The sequence below is a fragment of the Brassica oleracea genome, chromosome C2 (genome assembly GCF_000695525.1).
Source record: "Brassica oleracea var. oleracea cultivar TO1000 chromosome C2, BOL, whole genome shotgun sequence".
NCBI lineage: Eukaryota > Viridiplantae > Streptophyta > Magnoliopsida > Brassicales > Brassicaceae > Brassica > Brassica oleracea.
Genome location: NC_027749.1, coordinates 1,875,265 through 1,892,282, shown reverse-complemented (window position 1 = coordinate 1,892,282; position 17,018 = coordinate 1,875,265). Strand labels below are relative to the sequence as shown.

General features: G+C 29.1%; 1 protein-coding gene across 1 annotated transcript; it reads left to right on the top strand.

Annotated features, from left to right (window-relative positions):
* Positions 1 to 14,933: 14,933 nt before the first annotated feature.
* LOC106323152 (peroxidase 62-like) lies at positions 14,934 to 16,635 on the top strand. Its single transcript, XM_013761313.1, has 4 exons — positions 14,934 to 14,937; positions 14,990 to 15,342; positions 15,864 to 16,026; positions 16,553 to 16,635. The coding sequence occupies exons 1-4, from the start codon at positions 14,934 to 14,936 to the stop codon at positions 16,633 to 16,635; spliced, it is 603 nt and encodes a 200-aa protein (XP_013616767.1).
* Positions 16,636 to 17,018: the final 383 nt, after the last annotated feature.

Genomic DNA, 17,018 nt, shown 5'->3' with positions numbered 1-17,018 from the left:
ATAGAGCGTTTAACGTAAAATTCAATATTTTCGTAGGGGTTAACACATAGTATTAAGAAAAATTCAAAAAATATAGTTGCCTCCTGTACTAATATATGATGATGGTCAAAGAGGTTTGGAACCTTTGTTGTCTCCTTTCCTCTAGAGAATAGCGATTTTATAATGGTCAGTCCTCAAATTTAGGGAGAATATGAAGTTTTACTAAATTAATTTATAAAAAATATTGAACGATGCTCATGCACCATGAAATAGAGTTTAGAATACATTAATACAAATGTAGAATGTGATTAGAAATTTTAAAACAATACTAAAGATTATAGGCTTCAGTATATAAAACATTTACCAAATTTCAATATTTTTGTAGGGTAACACATAGATTTTGAGAAAATTTCAAAAAAAATGACAATATCAAATATGACAATATTGTTTTAATACATACTTGCATCTTACACTAATATATGATGATGTTGAAAGAGGTTTAGAGCCTTTGTTGTCCTCTTTTTTCAAGAAAATAGCGATTTTGTAGTGGTTATTCCACTGATTTAGGGAGTATTTTTAAGTTTTACTAAATTAATTGATAAAAAATTATAATGATTCCAATTTACCATGAAAGAAAGTTTAACGTACAATAATAAAAATGTAGAATTTGATTATAAATTTTAAAACAACACTAAAATGTTTAGGGTTCATTATATAGAGCGTTTAAATTAAAACTCAATATTTTCGTAGGGGTTAACACATAGATTTTGAGAAAAATTCAAAAAAATATAACAATATTGCTTAATGTATAGTTGCCTCATGTGCTAATATATAGTAATGGTCAAAGAGGTTTGGAACCTTTGTTATCTTTATTTCTCTAGAAAAAAACGATTTTATAACGGCTAGTCCATTAATTTAGGGAGAATATGAAATTTTACTAAATTATTTTTTTTAAAAATTGAGCGATGTTCATGTACCATGAAAGAGAGTTTAGCATACATTAATACAAATGTAGAATGTGATTAGAAATTTTAAAACAACACTAAAGATTATATGGTTCAATATATAAAGCATTTACCAAAATTCAATATTTTTGTAGAGGTTAACACATAGATTTTGAAAAAATTTCAAACAAATATGACAATATTGTTTTAATCATCCTGCACTAACATATGATGATGCTGAAAGAGGTTTGGAGCCTTTGTTTTTTCCGTTATACAAGAAAATAGTCATTTTATAGTGGTTATTCCACAGATTTTGGGAGTATTATGAAGTTTTACTAAGTTAATTAATAAAAGTTATAACGAATCTCATATACCATGAAAGGGAGTTTTAAACACATTAATACAGATGCAGAATATGGTTTAAAATTTTAAAACAACAATAAAAAGTTTAGGGTTCAGTATATATAGCGTTTAACGTAAAACTCAATATTTTCGTAGGGGTTAACACATAGATTTTAAGAAAAAATCAAAAAATATAGTTGCCTCCTGTACTAATATATTTTGATGGTCAAAGAGGTTTGGAACCTTTGCTGTCTCCAATCCTCTAGAGAATAGCGATTTTATAATGGTTAGTCCACAAATTTAGGGAGAATATGAAGGTTTACTAAATTAACTTATAAAAAATAATGAACGATGCTCATGCACCATGAAATAGAGTTTAGAATACATTAATACATATGTAGAATGTGGTTAGAAATTTTAAAACAACACTAAAGATTATGAGGTTCAGTATATAAAACATTTACCAAAATTCAATATTTTTATAGAGGCTAACATATAGATTTTGAAAAAAATTCAAAAAATATGTCAATATTGTTTTAATGCTTCGTTGCTTCCTACAATTATGATGATGTTGAAAGAGATTTAGAGCCTCTGTTATCTTTTTTTTCCAAGAAAATAGCGATTTTGTAGTGGTTATTCCACCGATTTAGGGAGTATATCAAGTTTTACTAAATTAACTTATAAAAAAAATTGAGCGGTGTTCATGCATCATGAAAGAGAGCTTAGCATAAATTAATAGAAATGTAGAATATGATTAGAAATTTTAAAACAACGCTAAATATTATAGGGTTCAGTATATAAAGCATTTACCAAAATTCAATATTTTTGTAGAGGAGTTAACACATAGATTTGGAGAAAATTTCAAAAAATATGACAATATTGTTTTAATGGATAGTTGCATCCTACACTAATATATGATGATGATAGAGGTTTAGAGCCTTTGTTGTATTCGTTTTTCAAGAAAATAGCGATTTTGTAGTGGTTATTCCACCGATTTAGGGAGTATATCAAGTTTTACTAAATTAACTTATAAAAAATAATGAACGATGCTCATGCACCATGAAATAGAGTTTAGAATACATTAATACATATGTAGAATGTGGTTAGAAATTTTAAAACAACACTAAAGATTATGAGGTTCAGGGGATAACACCTAGATTTTGAGAAAAATTCAAAAAATATAACAATATTGCTTTAATGCATTGTCGTCTCCTTTACTAATATATGATGATGGTCAAAGAGGTTTAGAACCTTAGTTGTCTCCATTTCTTTAGAGAATAGCCGCCTCCTGTACTAATATATGATGATGGTCAAAGAGGTTTAGAACCTTAGTTGTCTTCATTTCTCTAGAAAATATCGATTTTATAATGGCTAGTCCATTAATTTAGGGAGAATATGAAATTTTACTATATTATTATTTTTTTAAATTGAACGATGTTCATGTACCATGAAAGAGAGTTTAGGATACACTAATACAAATGTAGAATGTGATTATAAATTTTAAAACAATACTAAAGATTATATAGTTCAGTATATAAAGCATTTATCTAAATTCAATATTTTTGTAGTTAACACATAGATTTTGAGAAAATTTCAAAAAATATAACAATATTGTTTTAATGCATAGTTGCATCCTACACTAATATATGGTGATGTTGAAAGAGGTTTAGAGCCTTTGTTGTCTCCGTTTTTCAAGAGAATAGCGATTTTTTAGTGGTTATTCCACCAATTTAGGGAGTATTATGAAGTTTTACTAAATTAATTAATAAAAAATTATAACGATTCTCATATACCATGAAAGAGAGTTTAACATACATTAATACAAATGTAGATTATAGTTAGAAATTTTAAAACAACACTACAATGTTTAGGCTTCAGTATATAGAGCGTTTAACGTAAAGCTTAATATTTTCGTAGGGGGGATAACACCTAGATTTTGAGAAAAATTCAAAAAATATAACAATATTGCTTTAATGCATTGTCGTCTCCTTTACTAATATATGATGATGGTCAAAGAGGTTTAGAACCTTAGTTGTCTTCATTTCTCTAGAAAATATCGATTTTATAATGGCTAGTCCATTAATTTAGGGAGAATATGAAATTTTACTATATTATTATTTTTTTAAATTGAACGATGTTCATGTACCATGAAAGAGAGTTTAGGATACATTAATACAAATGTAGAATGTTATTAGAAATTTTAAAACAATACTAAAGATTATATAGTTCATTATATAAAGCATTTATCTAAATTCAATATTTTTGTAGTTAACACATAGATTTTGAGAAAATTTCAAAAAATATAACAATATTGTTTTAATGCATAGTTGCATCATACACTAATATATGGTGATGTTGAAAGAGGTTTAGAGCCTTTGTTGTCTCCGTTTTTCAAGAGAATAGCGATTTTTTAGTGGTTATTCCACCAATTTAGGGAGTATTATGAAGTTTTACTAAATTAATTAATAAAAAATTATAACGATTCTCATATACCATGAAAGAGAGTTTAACATACATTAAGAAAAATGTAAAATGTGGTTAGAAAATTTAGAACAACACTAAAAAGTATAAGTTTCTGTATACAGAACATTTAACTTAAACATCAATATTTCGTAAACACATAGATTTTGAGAAAAATTCAAAAAATATAATAATATTGCTTTAATGCATAGTTGTCTCATGTACTAATATATGATGATGGTCAAAGAGGTTTGGAACCTTTGTTGTTTCCATTTCTTTAGAGAATAGTGATTTTATATTGGTTAGTCCACTAATTTATGGAGTATATGAAATTTTACTATAATAATTTATAAACAAAAAAATTGAACGATGTTCATGCACAATGAAAGAGAGTTTAGCATACATTAATACAAATGTAGAATGCGGTTAGAAATTTTTAAACAACACTAAAGATTATAGGGTTCAGTATATAAAGCATTTACCAAAATTCAATATTTTTGTAGAGGTTAAGACATAGATTTTGAGAAAATTTCAAAAAATATGACAATATTGTTTTAATGCATACTTGCATCCTATACTAATATATGATGATGTTTAAAGAGGTTTAGAGCCTTTGTTGTCTTCTTTGTTCAAGAAAATAGCGATTTTGTAGTGGTTATTCCACTGATTTAGAGAGTATTATGAAGTTTTACTAATTAATTGATAGAAAATTAGAATGATTCCCATATAGCATGAAAGAGAGCTTAAAATACATTAATACAAATATAGAATGTCGTTAGAAAATTTAGAACAACAATAAAAAGTATAAGTTTAACTATATAGAGCGTTTAACGTAAAACTCAATATTTTCTTAGACACATAGATTTTGAGAAAAAATTAAAAAATATAACAATATTGCTTTAATGCATAGTTGCTTCTTGTACTAATATATGATGATGGTCAAAGAGTTTTGGAACCTCTGTTGTCTCTATTTCTCTAGAAAATAGAGATTTTATAATGGCTAGTCCATTAATTTAGGGAGTATATGAAGTTTTACTAAATTAACTTATAAAAAAAATTGAACGATGTTCATGCACCATGAAAGAGAGTTTAGCATACATTAATACAAATGTATAATGTGGTTAGAAATTTTAAAACAACACTAAAGATTATAGGGTTCAGTATATAAAGCATTTACCAAAATTCAATATTTTTGTAGAGGTTAAGACATAGATTTTGAGAAAATTTCAAAAAATATGACAATATTGTTTTAATGAATATTTGCATCTTGCACTAACATATGATAATGTTGAAAGAGGTTTGGAGCATTTGTTGTCTCTGTTTTTCCAGAAAATAGTCATTTTATAGTGGTTATTTAACCGATTTTGGGAGTATTACGAAGTTTTACTAAGTTAATTAATAAAAATTATAACGATTCCCATCTTTATATATAACGTTGAGTTTGATCTCTCTTTAGAGACACCTAGGATGCCACATCATCAATTAGACTCACCTCATTTTGACACGTCAGCTCTTCTTAAAATCGGTTAGGTTGAATGTTTCGATAGGCCTCATACACATTGGTCTGCCTGGTTTACTTGGGCTCAAAAATTATTTCACTAACACCATCCCGATTTGCAAAAGTAATTCACGGACCTCTCATATACCCAATCTGTGTAAATCCACCGTCATCTTCTTCTTTTTTTTTGGTCAAAGCCACCGTCATCTTCGTGTCGATTGATGTTCAATCTATTACCTCTGAACAGTTTACTCTTGCATTCAATCAACATAAGTAACTTTCTCATCAATACCATTCATTGAACCACTCTTTCCACTACGCCACATTCAATACACCCCTCCTTTTGGTATCAAATCTGCACCTATAAATAATAGAGTAAGCTTTCGTGAAATTCACCACATCACTCTCTTCCTCTCAATCATTATAATCCTCTGAAACCCAAGTACCGGCGATGGAATACGGAATGGTTTGGTTCTTACAATTTGAAGCGAGACAATATAAGAGCACTCCAAAAGCTTCCCTTTGTCCTGAATAAGAAACCGGTTCGACTCCGGGTCAGCTGAGAAAATCGTCAGTGCACCAAATGTATTTAAAACATATTCCGGGAAATTCTCTCCTCGGTGAAAGGCCCAGGCTCCTCCGTTTTGTAAGAAACGATCAGATCAGAGTCTCGCTTATGAGACTTCTCGGAAGAGCCAACAGCCCAAAACGCGTGCGGCAGGGTAAGAGGAGGAAAGCAGCGGCAACGGACGAGAGGAAGAGTATGAGGGTGTTGAAGGAAATTGAGAAAAAGAGGCATTGAGGACGGTAGAGAGGATAAAGAGGAGAGAACATTAACGGAGAGGGGAAAGTTTCTGCGTAAAGTAAAACTTTCCATTATCATACTCTTTTGCATTTTTCTTTGTTTTTATTTTTAATAAAAATATAGGGTTTTTAGTAATTTAAACCTCCTACTATTTTTAGATCGGATAGAAAACCTCCAACTATATTTTTATGATTTTAAACCTTTAACTATTAAATTGTTAATGTCGTTAACCTTCTGTTAACAAAATCGTTTTTCTTTAACAGAGATCCGTTAAAATGAAACGCGACATTTCATATAATCAGAAAACGACAAGAGATGGTTATAATTAACTTATTTTAGTGAGTTAAACCTCCAACTATTTTTAAATCGGATGGAAAACCCCCAACTATAATTTTATGTTTTTAAACCCTCAACTATTAAATCTTTAATGGCTTTACCCCTCCGTAAAAAAATATTTTTTTTACGGAGGGGTGATCCGTTAAATTGAAACGCAGTGTTTCATTTAATCACAGATGTCACAAAATGTTTTAAACCCTTTTTATCAATGGGCATGAACAATCACAATTCATCCCAAAAAAAAGGTTCTTCTTCGTTTTCAAGAACCATCGAAAATGAAATAAATAAAAAACTCAGTTATTTTTAATCTTAGTTTTTGCTTTTCTATTCATTTATTTATCAAAAAGATGAATTTTGGATTGTTAATTAACTTAGGTTATCGATCTCTTCACACTCAAAATTTTACCTATAGAATTCACTTTTTTGATAAATTCTAGATAAAATTTCAAATGTGAAGAGATGTATAGGCTAGGAATCATTGAAAAATTCACATTTTTGATAAATAAATAAATAAACACGAGAAAAAAATAAGGTTAGAAACAAATAAAGTTTTTTTTATTTATCTCAACTTTTAAAAATAAGGTTAGAAAAAGGAAGAAGAATACTATTTAAAAGTTGAGATAAATCAAAAAAACTTTATTTGTTTCTAACATTTTTTTTCTCATGTTTATTTATGTATTTATCAAAAATGTGAATTTTATAACGTTTAACCTAGCCTATACATTTCTTCACACTCGAAATTTTATCTAGAATTTATCAAAAAGGTGAATTCTAGGTGAAATTTTGAGTGTGAAGAAATGGATAAAAGTTAATTAACAATCTAAAATACATATCTTTTTGATAAATAAATGAACATAAAGGCAAAAACTAAAATTAGAAATAACTGAGTTTTTTACTTAGTTCATTTTTGATTGTTCTTGAAAATGAAGAATAACCTTATTATTTTATTTGGGGATGAATTGTGATTGTTCATGCCCATTGATTAAATGGGTTTAAAACATTTTGTTACATTTTCTGTGATTAAATGAAACATTGTGTTTCAATTTAATGGACCATTGTTCAGAAAAAAAACATTATTTTTACGATTAAATAGTTGAGGGTTTAAAAACATAAAATTATAGTTGGGGGTTTTATATCCGATTTAAAAATAGTTGGAGGTTTAAATCACTAAAATATAAGTTAATTATAAGCATCTCTTATCGTTTTTCTGATTATATGAAACGCCGCGTTTCATTTTAACGGATCTCTGCTAAGAAAAAAACGATTTTGTTAACGGAAGGTTAACGACATTAACAGTTTAATAGTTGAAGGTTTAAAAACATAAAAATATAGTTGAAAGTTTTCTATCCTATCTAAAAATAGTTGGAAGTTTAAATTACTAAAAACCCAAAAATATACTATTCCATAAATATATGATTTCTTGAATATCAAAAGAACATTCGTTTTACTTTCAATTATGTCATTCTGGATTTGCTCGGAGATTCTCTATCAACATTTAGGTCAGGACTCAGAGATCCTTGATTCGATTTTTAATCACTCTCACTCAATAGGCTTTGCAAATCTTCAATGGCTTCGTACTGAGAATCTTTATTTAGTACCTTGAATTGAAAAAAATCTCAGTTCGTCTCTAAATGCCTAAAGCAGCTGCAATCTAAAGTGGAGATTTTATATCATTACAGTTACAAAAAAAAAAAAAAAAAAAAAAATTTTTCATTACCAAAAAGCCAGCCTTTATTCTCTTAGCAAAGGGAATTTTAAAATCTCAATTTAAGGTAAGTTACAAAAAAAAAATCACCTAAAGTTAACATTCATTGGTAAGTGAGTGCTTTCTAAATGTTATTAACAAAATGTCAAGAATCCAGATTGCTACCACCAGAGCAAAAAAAAAAACGAATTTCAAAAAATTAAATTTAAGATGGATACAAAAATAATAAATATATAAAAATTTAATTTTTTATTTAAAATATGAATAATTTTTATGATAGTTCTAAAAAGTTTTTATTACAAATATAACACACAAGTGTCAAAATATCCAAAATTAATATTATTAAAGAGGTAAAAAAAACTATATTCCAATGGTTAAATAATCTAGACTTATAGTTTAGATTTGATTGATTGAGTTTAGAATTTTTTAAATAATAATAATTAAAATAATAATTTTATGAATAGTTTCATTTTAAGATATTAATTATGTATATAAATTATCACGGAAAGCATGAAATAGAACACTTACTATGGTACATTATATTACTGTGAACCACAAATAATCAAAAACCAAAATAGAAAAAAAAATTCACGCATGTCCACAATATACACCAAAACGGTGGACTGGTGTAGCATTCAACAGATATCCATTTTATGTAATACATCACACCCATTATTTCAAAAATTCTCATATTCATTTTGGATTGTCTTGCACAAGACAACCATATAGATCAATAAATTAAAAAAAAAAACAAAAGAAAAACATTAGAACCCACATAGCAATCATTCTAAGCCCAAACATAATAGACAACGAATAACCCTCTAATTTTGACATAAACATCCAACAACACAAAAATTAAGAAAAAATAAACACACAAACAACAAAATATATACAAACCATAATAACTAGAAAATCATGTCCCACGCGTAGCGCAGACCGATCCGAGTGTACCATGAAAGAGAGTTTAAAATACATTAATACAAATGTAGAATATAGTTAAAAAAAAATTAAAACAACACTAAAAAGTTTAGGCTTCAGTATATAGAGTGTTAACACATAGATTTTCAGAAAAAATCAAAAATTCAAAAAATATAACCATATTGCTTTAATGCATAGGTGCCTCATGTACTAATATATGATGATGGTCAAAGAAGTTTGAAATCTTTGTTGTCTCCATTTATCTAGAGAATATTGATTTTATAATGGTTAGTCCACTAATTTAGGGAGTATATGAAAGTTTTACTAAATTAGCTTATAAAAAATATTGAACGATGCTCATGCACCATGAAATAGAGTTTAGAATACATTAATGCAAATGTAGAATTTGGTTAGAAATTTTAAAATAATACTAAAGATTATAGGGTTCAGTATATAAAGCATTTACCAAAATTCAATATTTTTGTAGAGGTTAACATATAGATTTTGAGAAAATTTCAAAAATATGACAATATTGTTTTAATGCATAGTTGCATCCTACACTAATATATGATGATGTTGAAAGAGGTTTAGAGTCTTTGTTGTCTTCATTTTTCAAGAAAATAGCAATTTTGTAGTGGTTATTCCACTGATTTAGGGAATATTATGAAGTTTTACTAAATTAATCGATAAAAAATTATAACGATTACCATATACCATGAAAGAGAGTTTAACATAAATTAATACAAATGTAGAATGTAGTTATATATTTTAAAACAACACTACAATGTTAAGGCTTCAGTATATAGAGCGTTTAACGTAAAGCTCAATATTTTCGTAGGGGGTTAACACATAAATTTTGAGAAAAAATCAAAAAATATAACAATATTGCTTTAATGCATAGCTGTCTCCTGTATTAATATATGGTGATGGTCAAAGAGGTTTAGAACCTTTGTTTTCTTCATTTCTCTAGAAAATAGCGATTTTATAATGGTTTGTCCATTAATTTAGGGAGAATATGAAATTTTACTAAATTTTTTTAAAAAAAATTGAACGATATTCATGTACCATGAAAGAGAGTTTAGGATACATTAATGCAAATGTAGAATGTGATTAGAAATTTTAAAACAATACTAAAGATTATATGGTTCAGTATATAAAGCATTTATCAAAATTCAATATTTTTTTAGAGACACATAGATTTTGAGAAAATTTCAAAAATATAACAATATTGTTTTAATGCATAATTTCATCATACACTAATATATGATGATGTTGAAAGAGGTTTAGAGCCTTTGTTGTCTCCGTTTTTTAAGAAAATAGTGATTTTGTAGTAGTTATTCCACCGATTTAGGGAGTATTATGAAGTTTTACTAAATTAATTGATAAAAAATTATAACGATTCTCATATACCATGAAAAAGAGTTTAACATACATTAATAAAAATGTAGAATGTGGTTAGAAAATTTAGAACAACAATAAAAAATATAAGTTTTTGTATATAGAACGTCTAACTTAAACATCAATATTTTCGTAAACACATAGATTTTGAGAAAAATTTTAAAAATATAATAATATTGCTTTAATGCATAGTTGCCTCATGTACTAATATATGATGATGATCAAAGAGGTTTGGAACCTTTGTTGGGGATGATTGGTAAGTGATGTAGCTTTATATTTTTTGCTGTAGAATTTAATCCGTAGATTTATTTGCTGTAGCTTTCCTTGCTGTAGATTTTTAAAGCACTAATTTTTTACTCTGGAAATAAAGCTCTCTACAACCATATTTTAATTTTGCAGAGATTTTTTTGCTGTGGGTTTTTTAAAGAAAGCAAAGCTCGATTGGTTAACATATATAGTTGTAGACTAAATTTTGGCTGTCCAGAGCATCAACAACCCCAACCAATCATCCCCGTTGTCTCCATTTCTTTAGAAAATAGCGATTTTATATTGGTTAGTACACTAATTTAGGGAGTATATGAAATTTTACTATATTAATTTTTAAAAAAAAATTGTAAGATGCTCATTTACCTTGAAAGAGAGTTTAGCATACATTAGTAGAAATGTATTATGTGGTTAGAAATTTTAAAACAACACTAAAGATTATAGGTTTCAGTATATAAAACATTTACAAAAATTCAATATTTTTGTAGGGGTTAGCACATAGATTTTAAGAAATTTCAAAAAATATGATGATGTTGAAAATATTGTTTTAATGCATATTTGCATCCTGCACTAACATATGATGATGTTGAAAGAGGTTTGGAGCCTTTGTTTACTTCGTTTTTCAAGAAAATAGCCATTTTATAATGGTTATTCCAGCGATTTAGGGAGTGTTATGAAGTTTTACTAAATTAATTAATAAAAAATTATAACGATTCTCATATACCATGAAAGAGAATTTAAAATACATTAATACAAATGTAGAATATGGTTATAAATTTTAAAACAACACTAAAAAGTTTACACTTCAGTATATAGAGCGTTTAACGTAAAACTGAATATATATTTTTCTAGGGGTTAACACATAGATTTTGAGAAAAAGTTCAAAAAATATAACAATATTGCTGTAATGCATAGTTGGCTTATTGTACTAATATATAATGATGTTGAAAGATGTTTAGAGCCTTTGTTGTCTCCGTTTTTCAAGAAAATAGTGATTTTGTAGTGGTTATTCCACCGATTTAGGGAGTATTATGAAGTTTAACTAAATTAATTGACAAAAAATTATAACAATTCTCATATACCATGAAAGAGAGTTTAACATACATTAATACAAATGAAGAATGTGGTTATAAATTTTAAAACAACACTACAATGTTTAGGCTTCAGTATATAGAGCTTTTAACGTAAAACTCAATATTTTCGTTGGGGGTTAACACATAGATTTTGAGAAAAATTCAAAAAATATAACAATATTGTTTTAATGCATAGTTGGCTCCTGTACTAATATATGATGATGGTCAAAGAGGTTTGGAACTTTTGTTGTCTCCATTTCTCTAGAGAATAGCGATTTTTTGTTACGTAAACTTCGATTAGAAAGAATTTCAGTATTTCAGTATGTAACAAACCGGTGGAACTGGATTTGATATAGCGTAGAAGCTCGTTAAGAAGGGAATAAGCGGGTAAGGCAATGATGACCATTTGATTGCCTTTGTTATACTTGGCTTCTTTGATGTTGTTTGAGTATATAATACATTTCATTACCATAATCTCTGTGATGCCTACATTCCACAAAATGAGCATCCAGCTGCAAAAACCATTAAAGATTTCAGACATACAAATAAACAGTCAAGATAAATAGTATTAGAGAGACTCTCGAGAACATCAAGTTGTTTGATCCTTTTCTTGATGGACTTGTCTTGAAAGACCACCAGAAAACGCCGGAGTACCACCTTCCGCTTTGTTTCGAAAAGTTGGCCTTTAAACTCTCTATTGCTCATATCAATTAAACGATTTACAAACTGCAGCATACCTGAATGCCTTTGTGATCATCATATATCTAATATACCGGCGAAGTGACCAAACTTTAAGGGAAAAGACGTTGGAGTCCACTGGCGAGGACGGTAGAATATGTATACGATACCGGATGCTGCGGCTATTTGGCAGAGCACTGGAGATGCAAATCCTTTTTTCTTATCTAAGGAACTGGTGTAGGACTTCGCCGGAACTTTGGTGGTGGACTTGGTGGGAATTTTCTGGTCGAGTTTTCGGGAATAGTATCTATGGAAGCGATTTTGAATTTCGCTGGGGTTATGGAGATTGAGTTCGCCGGAGCAGTGGAGCTTGGAAACTATATTTTGTACCATATAAACAATGTATGTAGTGGGTTATTAGTGAGATGATTGGGAACAATGCCGAAGCCACGTTGTGTGAGAGGGGGGCATTTGCCCCCAACAACTTTTTAAAATTTCATGTTAATCATTGAATAAATTTAATATGCCCCCATTGTTTTTAGTAAATATAATCCTAATCCATTGACCAATTTTACTTATGCCCCCAACAAATAAATTATCTGCCTCCGCGCCTGATTGGGAAGTAGAGGAGGCTTATGATACAGGTTGCAAAGCCTTGTGCCTTGACGCAGCGGGACGAGTTAGTGGATGAACTGGTCTAGGTCGTGGAGTAAAGTTTGTGACTCTGACCGGAGTATATATGATGAGCTTGGTCGGAGGTGAAGTGTTTAGGTGTCACAGGGGAGATGAAGTTATGAGTAGCTTTGATTGGAGAAAGAAGTTACACAGACAATTGAATCCGACATTAAATTATATAACTTTAGGGGGGGGGGGGTTATTGGAACATGAATTTATGCGGAATTTGGTGATTTTAATAGTTGAGACGATTTTACAAGTTAACTAGATTTAACAAATTTTATCAAATATTTTTTCATAGATTTTCATTACTTGTGTATAGAATTCTATTGATTGTTATTAACTTTTAAAGTAAGAAATTAATGGTGGTAAGAGAAAGGGAAAGAGAATCATTTTAATTAGGACAATTTTCTTAAACAACTTTTTTTTTCAACTTTTTGTCACAAAAAGCTTTTCAAGAAACAAAATGACCAAAAATTTTAATTTCTACTCCTTACTTACAGATATATAAAAAATAAAAATAAAAAAATATGTTTTATATAATTTCGAAATATTTGTTTCAAATTCGAATTTTTATAATTTTTTTGAATTATTATTTTTGATTTCATTTAAAAAATATATATTTTTAAAATTCGAAAGTGCTTTTTAAAACTATTTTTACAATTTTATTTTAAATTTTTAATATTTATTTTTTATTTATTAAAGTTGTGATCTGTATTATGCTAAATTTGTGATTTGTACTATTTCATTCTTCAATTTTGTGTGTTTTTGTATGTGAGTGTATTTTATTACATGGATTTCAAAAATCTTATGGATATACATGATATTCTCAAAGTTGAGTATTATGAGTAAAAACAAAGAAAATTTACTTCCCAATAACAATGGATTTTAATAGAATCTTAAAATCAATGAAAACTAAACTTTTCCAATAATAAAAGATTTTGAGTGGAATTTAAAAATCATCACCCCAATAATAATGGATTCTACTCAAATTTTAAAATTTCACAAATCATTAACAATGGAATCTCAAAATTTAATATTTCCTCTAGAATTCTTTGCCCAATAACCTCTCCTTACCCATTCACAGTTTAGGTGGATATTTTTATTTCTCAGGTTCGCAATTAAAAAGGGACAAAGACGGAGCACGAAGATGCAGTATCTTATTGGGCTGAAAATTATGTCACACATTCAATTAAAAGAAGCATGCCTCCGTAAAAAGTCATGATCGAACGTAATTTGTCAAACTTTAATCTACGATAGAATGGAGAACAGAAGACATGTGTCCAAAGGATGAACCTTTTTCGCTGAGGTGGCTTCATGAGAAGTGAGATTTGTCAATTTTATTGTAATAGATATGATTTTTTGGTTCCTTTTGGTTTTGAATATCCAAAAATATTTGGTTTACCATAGTTAAATCCCTTCCATCTGCGAGCCATTTTGTTGTTATAATTGGTTTACCACAGTCAAATCTCCATCTCAATCAATAGTGTTTACTGATGTAAATTAATTTTCTTGGTATACTGCGAAATCATCATTTTCTTAACGAATAAAGATAATGTTAAATATATGTGCCAGCTTGTTCAATGATATAGAGTAGGATCGTCAATTAGAATATACAGGAAATATAGAAATGCTAATTTGCCACGCGATTTTAATTAGGTTTAACGATAACGCAAAGAAAGCCACATAACCAAATATAAATAGCTAAAGTCAACTTAGATCGCTTTATTTAAGTAATAAACATGGTCAACCAACGTGCTTTCGAGGTTCGATCAGTTCCCCCCCCCCCTATTCAAGAAAATCAAGCATCCGATTAAACTCTTCGATCTTTAAAACAAAAGACAAATTTTAAGGAGAAATGGGTGTTGATCGATCAATACTATGTTCTTCCTTCATGATCTTGATGATATTCAGCTATCGTCCCGTCTCGGTCAAAGGTCGATCAGTTTTTAACGACAAGTTACTACTCCAAGGCGTGCCCTCTTGCAGAATCGATCGTCCAAGCAACCATGAAAGCTTCTTTCCGTTTACATCCAAGAATCGCACCGGCCATGCTAAAATTGCTCTTTAGTGACTGTTTCGTCCAAGGTTATGATGCCTCAGTGCTTATCTCGGGACCTAACACCGAGAGAACCGCAGAGGCAAACCTCAACCTTCGCGGGTTCGACGTCATTGAAGTAATCAAAAGCCAGATTGAGTCCGTGTGTCCTGGTGTTGTCTCGTGTGCAGATATTTTAGCTTTGGCCGCTCGTGAAGCCGTTGTCCTTGTAAGCATATTACCATAATAATCAAACTATACATATAGTAGTCATTTGGAAATGGAAAATGTATACGTCTCAACGATACATTTTATGAGAATAAATGTTCAAAGATGAAAGAAATTACGTTGTATGATTTATCATTTTAGTTATTTGAACTATGATAGATCTAATGAATTGACATATCAGAACAAAATCTTTAACTAAAATTTAAAAAATATGTATATATATTTACTATGTTATAACTAACATTTTAAAGATATGTATATATATGTTTACTTTGTAAAACAGTTTTGATTGGATATTTTTTTGTTGAAATATAATTTATTTATCAACAAAAACAAAAAAAATCAAATATTAGGTCCTAAGTGGACTAGCTTGGATTCGTCTTCTCATTTTTATTTAAAATCTGCATAGAACGAAGTTCAAAAAGATATCAGTATGAAAACTTTTTGACAAAGAAAAAAACTTATATTACTGACCATACATAACCTTTTATGTGCGTACATAAAATGAACCTGCATGTACAGACAAAGGGACCGTACTGGGAAGTAAAACTAGGACGTAGAGATGGAAATGTTTCATTGGCAGCCAACGTCAAAAGTCTCCCGTCTCAAACTGATTCCCTCACCGAGATGCTCAGAATATTTGCTAATTACGGGCTTAACACTGAAGATTTCGTTGCTCTCATAGGTCAGTAAAGTATAACACCATATGGGTATTTTATTTCTTCTCAACTAGTATTATTATAATCTTACTACAGAACAAATTACACTGTTTATCATAATTTCGCTGTTCATTTGTAGACAGACGCAGTATATCGTTGCATACCAAAATTCTCTAAAATAGTTTCAAATAACAATTGGTTTTGAGCCGGGACAGAATAGCCTAGTGGTAACACTAGAGTGAACTGGATCCCAAGGCACCTGGGTTCGAGTCCTCTGGGATTCCGGAGACCGCCCGTGACAAAAAAAAAAAAAAAAAAAAAAAAAAAAAAAAAAAAAAAAAAAAACAATTGGTTTTGATATTTCACAATCAGATCCGGTCTATAGCATAGACAAAAAAAAAACAGTCGTCGCATTCGATAGTTTTTTGAGTATAGAGTATTATGAAAAACAAAAAATGTTAGACCGACACTGTTTGCAATGCATATCATCATTGATAACGTTATTTAAATAAAACAACAACATATGGGTCTCAACATTTTTAGCTAAAACAGGAGCGCACACAATTGGAACTGAGTCTTGCAAGTCAATCGCGGATAGGATAAACAGCATCGACGGAATTAAAAAATACCCATAAGTTTTCTAACTTATTTACACTTCTATGTCACTGAGAATTAAATTAAGGGGTTGATTGGTAACTGCTATAATTTCATTTTTTGACTTTAGAAATATTGATGTGGTTTTTATTGCTTTGGCTTTAGATTTTTAATTTTTAAAAGTCTTTAAATATGGGCTGTAGGTTTTTGTCTCTGCAGAGAAATTGTAAAGACATAATTTCAAAGAAGTGCTGTGGATTTTATAAAAAGGCTGTGAACTTAAAAAAAAATAGAAATCAAGATTGGTGTAGATTTAGTGCTCTAGAAAGAAATGGGGCTGTATAGAGCACTCACAGCCACTACCAATCACACCCTAAACTACATATTTTAATGCTTGTCTTTTCCAGTTAAATTAATGAGTTTT